At 39.9% G+C, this 12,277-nt stretch overlaps 1 protein-coding gene across 2 annotated transcripts in view; it reads right to left on the reverse strand.

The window, feature by feature from the left end:
- LGR5 (leucine rich repeat containing G protein-coupled receptor 5) overlaps positions 1-12,277 on the reverse strand; it is a 127,024-nt gene that overhangs the window by 60,157 nt on the left and 54,590 nt on the right. For both annotated transcript variants that reach the window (XM_073327781.2, XM_073327778.2), the window contains exon 2: positions 10,559-10,630. In XM_073327781.2, coding sequence (XP_073183882.1) covers positions 10,559-10,630 — 72 coding nt within the window. The remainder of the gene's footprint in view (positions 1-10,558; positions 10,631-12,277) is intronic.

Raw genomic sequence — 12,277 nt, forward strand, 5'->3', positions numbered from 1 at the left:
TGTTTAAGAAGGATGAATTCAAACTGGAACAGGTACAGAGAAGGGCTACTAGGATGATCCGAGGAATGGAAAACTTGTCTTATGAAAGGAGACTCAAGGAGCTTGGCTTGTTTAGCCTAATCAAAAGAAGGTTGAGGGGAGATATGTTTGCTCTCTATAAATACATCAGAGGGATAAATACCGGGGAGGGAGAGGAATTATTTAAGCTCAATACCAATGTGGACACAAGAACAAATGGATATAAACTGGTCATTGGGAAGTTTAGACTTGAAATTAGACAAAGGAAGCAGTGGGGGGCAAAAGACCTATCTGGCTTTAAGATTAAACTCGATACGTTTATGGAGGAGATGGTATGATGGGATAACATGATTTTGGCAATTAATTGATCTTTAAATATTTATGGTAAATAGGCCCAATGGCCTGTGATGGGATGTTAGATGGGGTGGGATCTGAGTTACTACAGAGAATTCTTTCCTGGGTATCTGGCTGGTGAATCTTGCCCATATGCTCAGGGTTTAGCTGATCACCATATTTGGGGTCGGGAAGGAATTTTCCTCTAGGGCAGATTGGAAGAGGCCCTGGAGGTTTTTCACCTTCCTCTGTAGCATGGGGCACGGGTCACGTGCTGGAGGATTCTCTGCTCCTTGAAGTCTTTAAACCACAATTTGAGGACTTCAGTAGCTCAGACATAGGTGAGAGCTTTTTCGCAGGAGTGGGTGGGTGATTCTGTGGCCTGCGTTGTGCAGGAGGTCGGACTAGATGATCATAATGGTCCCTTGTGACCTTGGTATCTATGAATCTGTGACCCCTGCCAGAAAATCAAGGTGGGCCATTTCCAGCACAAATCCAGGTTCTCACTCTCCTGCTGGTAATAGCTTATCCAAAGTGACCACTCTCCCTACAATGTGCATGATAATCAAGGTGGATTTGTGCTGGAAATGGCCCACCTTGATTTTCATACACATTGTAAGGAGAGTGGTCACTTTGGATAAGCTATTACCAGCAGGAGAGTGAGTTTGTGTGTGTGGTTTTTGGAGGGGGGGGTGTGAGAAAACCTGGATTTGTGCTGGAAATGGCCCAACTTGATGATCACTTTAGATAAGCTATTACCAGCAGGAGAGTGGGGTGGGAGGAAGTATTGTTTCATGGTCTCTGTGTATATAATGTCTTCTGCAGTTTCCACAGTATGCATCTGATGAAGTGAGCTGTAGCTCACGAAAGCTTATGCTCAAATAAATTGGTTAGTCTCTAAGGTGCCACAACTACTTCTTTTCTTTTTGCGAATACAGACTAACACGGCTGTTACTCTGAAACCATTCCAACAACAGTGGCTTGTCAGTGTAGACTACTCCTGGAACAGTATGAGCCATTCTGTTTTAGTCAGGCACTCGCTCCATTGTTTCTCTTTTTGTTCCCCGCCTTGTCGTTGTCAATAGAATAGCCAAAGGGGCAGTTCTGGAGGGTGCCAATCTGGCATGTCTATATGGAAGAATTTCTTTTTTATTGTTAAATTTTCGTGGTGTCATAGTGACACAAATATTTATTTAGTGTGTGCATCTTCAGTGGCATGATGCAGTTCTTCTAGGCCACCGTTGAACCTAGTCAGCCGGCATTTCTCGACAATATGCGTCATCGTCTGTGTTGTGCCACAGTTGCACAAAGGGAGTCATGAAGGCCCCAGCGATACTGGTTTGCTGTGCAGAGACCTTGCCCAGTCTGGAACCTGTTCAACAGTGACCACTGGTGACAGGCCAGGTTAAAACCGGGAAGGCAGATTGTGGGGTCGGCGACAAGGGACTGGTTGGGGATCACAGCAGACATCCATTCCTCTCAGAATGTTTCGGCCCTAACATCCTGGCGTGACAGATGAGACCATAATGGGCGATGTGATGGCAAAAGTGCAGCTGGTGGTTTAAAAAGGTCATTGTGCAGTGGCAGGCTTGGGTTGGCACGTACTTTCTCCAATAACTTGTCAGTGGCAACCTCTTGTCTGATATGAGGAGGAGCAATATTGCTTAGAACTGGAAGCCATGGGAGAGGAGTTGGACATAGGGTGCAGGAGAGGATACGGATGGTGGCATGTAACTGCATATCCATCTTACATCAGCTAATTTTGCCATGTCCCAGTTTAAAGTGGCATCAAGCTCGTGAAATGTCCATGACAGTGGAAAATTACAACAATAGTAGGTTAGTTCTAGAATCATTAGGCCAGCTTGATAGATGATTTGAATTGGAGTTAATATTTGCTTTTGTAACTTTCATAATTATACTTCGATTGCTTGATGTGAATCTTCATCTTATAGTTCATTATGAATAATGACTAGCACATTCATTTCTAGTGAGTCAGATTCAATGTATGCATAAAAACTACAAAAAAAGAAAATCTACCTCAATTTCTGCCAAATAGTCCACATTATTATTTGAGCCAATACCTCTCTACTACTTTTATTGAAGTATGGTTAATTTAAAAATGACTGTTGTGCTCTCCTGGGCAAGGACTTTTAGTGCCTCTTTGTCTGTATTAAAACAAGGTTGTGGAGACATTGCCCTACGTTGTCAACAAAGTCTGTCTTATGGAGTTTACGATGTGTCATTGGCTGTTTGCCTGCCTGGTGGCAGATATGTCTCATCAATAAACATTACAAATTAAACCCAACAGTATATTCTAAATTGTTCACATCTTTCTATGTAGGGTTATTAAAAGTGAAATCAAATTCCCAGACTACAAGGAGTAGAACATGTGATCATACATGCAGTGTTACAATTGTATATGAGAGACAATAAGTTATTTTCAATGAAAATTACTGAGAAACATACAGGCTGATAGAAATTACTTATGCTGCTGTAAAGCAGGAGTAAGTCCATTGAAATCAGTGTTGTAAAAGCTGTAAAACTGACACATATGGTAGATCACAACCAGAACTATATGGTTAGAGACCTGTAGACTGTATTTGTTCATTTTTTCCTCTTTTTGCTTGGCATATTGATTGCAGTTTTCTTTGTTTGTTTTTTTAAAAACACACATGCCTTAAGTGTTTTTAAGTCTTCACATTTTCATATTGTGGGAAAGGTATTTGGCATTTAGGGGCTTGTCCAAAGCTCACTGAAGTAAATGAAAAATAAACAGGGGTTACCTGTACTGTACTTTTATCTGCCGGGTAGTCCCAGACATCTAATAATAAAGTCCTTCTTTTGGTATAGCTGGACAATGACTGCCCTGCATTGAAAGCAGAGGAGCTGTTGTCCAGGCTTGCCGGAGGAAGGCAGTAGTGCTTTATGCCAGGGGGGGAGGAGGACAAGGTCAGAAACTGCTGCAAAAAGATGGTGTTGGTCAGCTTTGCAGCACTGACTCAGCCTCTTGGAATTAAGGACAGAAGGCTTAAAGGTGAAAGCTCTGGCTTTGGAAACCCCATTCTCCACGCAGCAGGCAAGGTGGCATCCACTCTCTCTCCCCTTGAGGTGTGATTAGCAGGTGGGATTTGAACCTGCTGTGGGCATTGTGCTAGTCACTCCGTTTTAGAGTGGCTAGGAAGGAATTTTTTCCCTCACCACCATATTGGCTTCAGTGGAGTGTTTTTTCCCTCCACCTTCCCCACAGTGGGTGTTAGGGAACACCTATTACAGTGAGCACAAAAGGTGTGGTAGGTTATATGTCACAACTTACTTGGGAAGTGTGGGGCAGATGCCTCCATAGGGAAGGCATCTAGTGACCAGATAAGTGGTCTGGTAAAGGACTTAAAAAGGAGGTGCTGATTAAAGGAATGGAATGGTGTGGGGTTTGGGGCTCCTATGGTTGGAACAGCAGGGAGCCAACCCCCCTTTCTTATAGCCCACTTTACCCCTCCTACAACGGACGGTGGATGCTAAAGTCCTGGCAATGGATTTGCTGCAGGAACCTGGATTGAAAAAGCGGGGGAGCGGATAAAAGCCTCCTGGGTAATTACAGAATAAACATGGGGTTACCTGCACTGTACACTTTTATCTGCCGGGTAGTCCCAGACATCTAATAATAAAGTTGTGCCCTGATTAAATCCACATCAAGTGTCTCCTGTCCTTCTTTCAGTATAGCTGGACAATCATGCTTTCCAGTTACTTAAATACAAGTAATTCTCAGTAGTGCCCACAATGGGCTTGGTGCTCTAATAGCAAGGGAGGGAAGCAGCATGGTGTGGTACAGCAGGCCCTACGCTGGTAGTTAGGAGACCTGGGTTCTGTTCCTGGATCTGCCAGTAAGTTTTTTTTCTTCTGAGAAGGATGTTAATAAATTGGAGAGAGTTCTCTGGAGAGCCATAAGAATGATTAAAGAGTTAGGAAACTTGCCTCATAATGATAGATTCAAGGAACTCAGTCTATTTAGTTTAACAAAGAGAAGGTTAAGGGGTGACTTGATTGCAGTCTATAAGTACCTACATGGAGAACAAATATTTAATAATGGGCTTTTCAATCTACCAGAGAAGGTTATAACACAATCCAATGGCTGAAAGTTGAAGCTATACAAATTCAGACTGGAAATAAAGCGTACATTTTTAATGGTGAGTAATTAAACACTGGAACAATTTACTAAGGGTCATGGTGGGTTCTCCATCATTGACAATTTTAAAGTCAAGACTGGATATTTTTCTAAAAGATCCGCTCTTGGAATTATCTTGGGGAAGTTCTATGGCCTGTGCTATGCAGGAGGTCAGACTAGACGATCACAGTAGTCTCTTCTCGTCATGGAATCTATGAATTTATGAAAATTAAGCATGTCTGTCCCTGCCCCAAAGAGTTTCTAATCCAGATTTTCAAAGGTATAAGTGTCAGTTAGGTGCGCAACTCCCACTCAAAGTCAATGGGAATTGGGCATCTAACTCCCATTTACACCTTTGAAGATCTCTCCCCCAAAAGACAAAACAAATAGAATGAGAGAAGAGAGGAAAGGGGAACAATAAACAAGATGAACAAGTGGTGATTGGTCATGTCCTGATAATTTAGGGTGTAATTTTCTTTAACACAAAGGTCCCTTTGTACTACTCCAGCAGTGTGAAGGGGCCTTAAAGTAAATGAGAATCAGGGTCCACATACGTTCCTGATTTTGTTTTGAATTTGTGTAATTTTGTATTTCATTACAATAATAAAATATATTTTTAAAGGCATTTGTGCCTGAAATCTTATGCTTTTCATTGTACATTTTGAATATCATGAAGACAAAATGTCTCAAAGCACACAGAAGTCACACACTAAATTCTTCAATAACTGTGATAATACAGTGGGCAGCCTGAAAAACTTCTGAGATGATGGTAAGCCTCTTCAAGTTTTTTTTTTTTAAAGTAATACAGGCTTCAATAAATTGCTTTGCACCTGCATGCAGGTTAGAATTAAATTTAAGGTGCCTTTGTATTGTTATTTTGCAAATGGATGTCATTTGAAACTGTCTTACTCTGAAATCATTTTGGAAAAAAAAAAGTAATAGAACATCCCTTGGGGTTTGTATCCCCCACCCCTCAGCCTGTTTTGCTAAAAGCACCTGCCTTAAGTTGCTGAATAATAGCAGTGTACTAAAAATCACTTGGACCTTTGCCTGTCTGCAGCCTACTTTGTTTAGGAAGAACAATTTTTTCAGTATATGAAAGGAAACTAGATATGTCTCATTCAACAGTGTTCTAACTAGTTCTGGCATCACTACAGGCTTTCTTCCTTAGTCTTTATAGAGACATTCATTCAGTAAATAAAACAGTTTCAGGCAGTATTTTGAAGTTTTGCTCACCATGTCAATATTTACATACAGTTGTCCATCTTATCCTTTTAAGACACCAGCCTAGGTAATGATGCACCAAAAAATTTCATTTTTAGCCTAGCAACAGATATAACATTCAGACCTTTCTTACATCTTAAGGTAATGTATTGCTACATTAATACTAAGAGACATTCTGGAACAAATTTTACCTCAGTTTACATCCTGCGCAACCCCACTGAGATCAGTAAGTGGGCCTCAGGCTACGTCTATGCTACAGGTTTGAGGTGTGATTCCCAGTTTGCATACACATACTTGTGGTAACTTGATAAGAGTGCGTGCAAATATAAATAGTAGCATAGTACCAGTAGCACGAGCAGCAATGGTACAGCTTAGCTGTGCCGAGTACATACCCAGGCAATTTGGATGGGTTTGTGCTTGGTATGGCTAAGCTGTGTGGCTGCTGCCTGTGCTACTGTGGCTACGCTACTATTTGTACTCACACTAGTTCTCATTGATTCGAGTTACCATGAGTCTCGTCTACACAAGCAGGGAATCACCCTCCCCCAGGCCATAGTGTAGATGTAGCCTCAGTTCTATAGGTGTAAAGCCACAGTGTTATTCTGAATTTACACTGGTGTATTGGACATCAGAATCTTGCACATACTTAGGTTGCAAATGGTGTAAATCAGTGGAGAATAGCCCTCTGATAATAAGGCAGCTGACGAAACCAATGGGGCAAACGTACTTTAGTGACAGCTCCCCCTCAGACATTTAAGCAAAAAATTAGGCCCGAAACAATTAGAGAAAGACAATGCTTACAAACATTTTGGGGCACATTTCCCCTCCAGAACACAGATTAATCTCAAATTTTCACGCTTTAGTTAATCAAAACTTTAGGTTAATAAAAGAACCAATTATGTCCCTCATGGCTACACTGAGAGAAGATCTGCTCCTGCGGAGTTTCTAAGGGCTTGTCTACACTTACTGGGGGATCGATGAGCGGCGATCAATGCACCGGCGGTCTATTTAGCCAGTCTAGTGAAGGCCTGCTAAATCAATGGCAGAACACTCTCCTGGTGACTCCTGTACTCCTCTGGCGCAAGAAGAGTAGGGGGAGTTGATGGCAGAGCGTCTCCTGTTGGCATCACGTAGTGTGGACCCTGCGGGAACCATGTTGATTTGAGTTGTGCTATTCACGTAACTCAAATTGCGTAACTTAGATCAAATTTCCTCTGTAGTGCAGACAGGGCCTAAGCTCTGCTTTAGTGGAGAGTCAGGATCCAGCCCTGAGGCACAAGATGAATAACTAATAATAGAATGTACATTCAATCATAGGTCTTTGTTTTGGTTCTAATATAGTTGGTTTAATTTCCTTATTGAACAAAATCTCAACATATTTTGGGTGGTGATGTGTGACGCAGGATTTCTCAGAACAAGAAACATTGCAGAGTGATATGTTGGGTACGCGACACATACACCCTCCCTGCCACAACCTTAGCATGTTGCATCTCCTTTCCCTCCTCTTATCCAACAGCACACAGCAGGCTCCTCCTCTGCTGCATCCCCTGTCAAACACACAGGTGCGCACGCACACACCCACCTCTCTGACACCTACAAAATGCTACTGATACTTTTCCTACATTCTCATCTCTTTTTCTGCTTCCTGCCAATACACGACAGGCTCCATATTTTTTCTCCTTCTGTGTCCCTTCTCTTATGCAGATTACTGCAATCCCAACACACTGTAACTTTCCTACCCAGCCAATGTCCCTTGCAGAGATGCATACTGACACTTAAATAAAAGATCTCATTTGCTATCCCAAGCTGCAGATAAGAACTGCTTCTTTTTAATGCTATAAGGTCTACAGTAGCAGATTCTTCTACTTTCTGCGTCACTTCCTATGTGATGGGCAGCAGGGCTCTGTAAACATTCTTAGCTCTGTTTACAGGTTTGTCTAAAAGGACTCTTGTACTTAATTTACTGAACAGTTGAAAGTGTTGAAAAGAACACTTTGAGCATAGTGACTTCCTCTACATAGTGTCTAATCCAAAGCCTGCTGAAGCCAATGGAAAGACACCTACTGACTTCAATGAGCTTTTTGAATCAGGCTCATAATGAGGTATCCAGTATGAACGTTTTCAGTGCCAAACAAATAATAAGTAAATACATTTGATGACCTCAGTGCCACAACTGTAGGGTTTCAAAGAGAGTGTGGGGCCGTTATTGGGATATATTTGAATATAAATATTTAACTTTTTATAGCTTGGCTAAGAGAATCAGAAAATGATAATAGTATAAATAGCTGAACAGTGTTAGCAGTGAGGAGGCAGTAGAATTATTTAGTTTGGGACAAAGGGTAATGGTAAGAAATTAAGAAGGAAAATGTTGGAAAAGTCTTCTGTCAGTGAATGAAATGCACTAATATTGCAGAATAATCTCCCAAAGAGTAATGGAAGCCCCAGTGTTCAGAGCATTGAAATTCAGCCTGGAGTGGGAATAATCCTGTATTAGTAAGGATCTAAACTAGATGAGCTAATATGCCATTTACATGTCTAACTTCTTTGATACAATAACCCTTCATGCTGAATTGTCTTCTTAACCAGATATATTACAAGATGTTATTTATTTTTATAACATGTTACTGTAAGACTCATGCAGGAGACTAGTTTTGCAAAGGATCCTTGAGAATTTTGATGTCCCAATGCTAATGAAAACTAGGGATATCTCAGAGGCAGCATGCTTGGCCTCAGAGAAAAGGGTAACAACCAGGCCTCATATGTCCCTCCTACCTAACACTGGGATAGGTAGCAATTACAACAGCAATTGCTAGAAAGAGAGAATGTATCAACATGGGAAAAAGAAAGGGTCCCAAAGGAAAAAAATAATAATAAAGAGAATGGGAACTTTTCCACTGGAGCCATATTCCTTGGTCTGTGATGGTATAAGCCAGTGAACACCCTAACCTACTTCATCGAGAGAATCAGCTTCTGTGTTTACAGGGAAAAATAAAACATTTATTTCTGAGGTGTCTGGAAAAAAGGAAAGAGTTTGGAAAGGGGGAGGGATAGGTCAGTGGTTTGAGCATTGGCCTGCTAAACCCAGGGTTGTGAGTTCAATCCTTGAGGGGGCCATTTGGGGCAAAAATTGGGGATTGGTCCTGCTTTGAGAAGGGGGTTAGAGTAGATGACCTTCCAACCCTGATATTCTATGATTCCGTTAGGAGGGTTATGACCGTTTAGAGGAAGTTGGAAGTTTAGAAGTAACTAAAACACAAAATCTAGAAACAGAGCTTTGGTGGCACAACCCACTTTATATGTATTTGATATCATAATACTTTGTAGTGGCGACATTATAGTATCACAGTTGGGCAATAAGTAGAAGGAGCAGATGAAGCTTAAAAGATATACTTTGTTTCCATGCAAATGTTCGTAGTAATAAAACAAGAAAGACAGAGGAGGAAAAAAAGAAAACTGTAAATGGAATAGTTTTCAAAGTGATTTACAAGGTGTCAGCTGCTCTTCTGAGCTTTCAGAGGGCAATTCCATTGACTATTAACGTGCACATTGTTTTGCTGTTTGAAATGCCAGTCTGAAGGATGAGGTGGCAACATATAACTGGCCATTAGTGAGGACACTAAAGTTCTGAAGTAATATTATAGCTTAATGGAGTCTGAAAACAGGGTTACTACTGTACATTTCCTTTACCTTTAAAATGAATTTTTTGTGTGGAGGTACCATCATAACTTCCCATGTGGATTTTGTGGTGTACTAGCAGTTAAAAATCAGAAAAAGATGGGGCCCTGGCTTTAGGGGCTAATAAAGGAAGACGTCAGGGTAGTTAAGCACTGGAACAAATTACCTAGACAAGTTGTGGAATCTCTATCATTGGAGGTTTTTAAGACGTAATATGCGTAGTCTTGCCTCAGTGCAGGGGATTGGACTAGATGGCCTATCAAAGTCCCTTCAACGCCTACATTTCTATGATTCATCAGGGGCCGATGCCTAAATAGTTCTTTTTATCAACTTTTTAGAGAGTTTCTGTAACTGCAAGTGTCAGCCTCTTCCTACGAGGTATATGGGTCATTAGCCATTGATTCTCCATCACACTATGGAGTGAGAGCTTGAAGATGACTTTTAAACCTAGATCATAATAACTAAGGACACTGCCACATCCAGGTCTCCTGCACACAGAGTGCCTTTCACTTATGGTTAGTCACCATCACTTCCAATCCCAGTCCTCTTTTGAAGCTGTGTTTCATTAGCTAGTTTTTGCATTGTACATTGTTTTTTCTTTTGCAGTACTGGCTGGCATAGCTCTAAGATCTTTGTAGGATTTGGTGTTTTACAGTCAGCCTTGAGGGATGCTAAATTTAAGAGTAAGGAAACAGTAATTAAAAGTGATTAGGACAAGAAGCCTTGATGCTATGAAATGTGGACTCAATTGTCCTTGACATAGGCAGAACCAGGCAGCAGGTTTTGATTATAGCTTTACTTGCTATTTTAATAAACATGAGCCAGTATTCAAACTTTTAATATCCTGCTGCTTAACTATTTCCAAAAAGCTATCCAGCTCTTTTACACAGCCCTTGTTTAAAATTTTTAATTTGTTTGGCTCTGTCTCTGCTTAGAGAAGTTGTAGCCTCATGGTAACTCTTTTACAAGTGCATTTCCAGAATCACAAGCAATTGGTTTTTTCAACTAAGTGTTTCCGCATGTGCCCAAAGTGTCAGAGCTGACAGCTTTCCTGCACTGTTTTATCTGGTTCCCACAGTACGTATGAGAGACAAACACAGGAATGTGTCTGGTGCTGACTATGCCCCTCAAGGATACAATGATACTTACAGCTCTTCCAGGAAGCGGAGATTGTGCAGGGGGTTCGAGGGCAGCTTAGTGATGTTGTTCATACTGAGATCACTGTAGGGGAAAACAGACAGAGCCTTAGTATGGCATGCTACAAGTGTGGTATCCAGCTGCTCATTCCACACATTTTTAAGTAGTACATTAACAAAAATTAGTTCCTCTGCCATGACTGATGAATCATTATCTAGTTAGCATTTTAAACATTTTTCTTTCTTAAGAAGACAGCTTTGTCAAACAAAATATATGCTGTAGCACATCCACTTTCCAAAGATTCAGGAGTGTTTTATCATGCTCTATAAATATGCTGGTGTGCTAAACAATCTTTTTAGTTGAAGTTATTTTAATAAACCACTATACCATATTACCATTTATTTGGAGAAATAAAAGGAAAGGAAATACGTTTGTTGTTTTAAGACTGTAGCATATTCTTGGGTTACTAAAAGTAGAAAAACTAAGCTGTACAAAAATAAGAAATTTGCATTTTTATTGACATTTCATGAATATGGAATATACTGCTTTTATAGTATAACCTGATGTACAATGCTATTGATTTTGTCCTAAGTTACTTTAGGTATCTTGTAAAAATAAATATTTTGATTAAAAGAAATGGAGTAAAAATACATTCCTCTTTTTAACATGCTCCTTTTACAGGTTCTCAGATTGCATTAAATAAATGAAATGAACCATAAAACAAGGGTGTAATGTGATCCTGCTATGTAGCACACTTCCTGGTGGGGTTCCACAGTAGTTCCTGGCACAGGAAACCACTAGCCTTCTAAGCTCTGGTCAGAACTCAATCAATTTCTGTTTTAGGCTAAGTTCCATGTAATTAAATTTTATTCTGTTTTTCTTTGTATAGTTTTTATCAGTCTTTCCCATACTTCTACAGTATCATCAGAGTTGGCTTACCACAAAAGTAAATGTAGAAAAAGAGATTGCATAATAAAATAATGTAGACAAGATATGATAACATCCTAAAATAGGAACAGCATGGTTAAAATCAAAACATATTTCAGACCTGTATATTAGATGTAAGTATTTACGCTACCTATTAACCTCCCATTTTTAATAAGTTATTTAAAAGTGCCCCTAATAGTATCTAGTTATTTTATATTATTTTTCAATGACTGACTTTACTTTTCCATCATCTGGGAGATCATGAGATAAGCAAATGATCTGAATTTATGTATGTGAACATTTAAAATTCACATTAATCACACCCTGTTTCACAGTATAGAATAAATGTTTTCAGCCATCAATCTTTTAAATTTAGTATATTTGATCTTCTACTGTACTGATGTTTCCCTGAAAATGTACGATTGAAAAAAACAGTTGGAGTACAGAATCTAAAATAACAGGGAACCGTGTTAGTATTTCACAACCATTATCAAATCGCTCATAGAAGTAGGCCTCTGTACCTTCACTTTAAAATCAAAGTGATCAATCAGGGAGCAGTGAAGTTATTAATTCACATTTTTACTGTAATATTTCATCAACTAATTCTTTCATGCCATTGGTAGGGGACTACCCTTTCATTTTGGCAAAGGAATAAAAGATTTATTTTGGCAAAGGAACAAAAATATAGATGCTGAAATCCCATCAGTCAAGTGAATTATAGATTAACGAATAAGAAGGTACAAAGCATTATGTTAAGCAAAATCAGTTGGTGCATGCATTTTCTACATAGGTCTTAATGGGATT

This window comes from Lepidochelys kempii, chromosome 1 (genome assembly GCF_965140285.1).
Source record: "Lepidochelys kempii isolate rLepKem1 chromosome 1, rLepKem1.hap1, whole genome shotgun sequence".
In the NCBI taxonomy this organism is placed as follows: Eukaryota; Metazoa; Chordata; order Testudines; family Cheloniidae; genus Lepidochelys; species Lepidochelys kempii.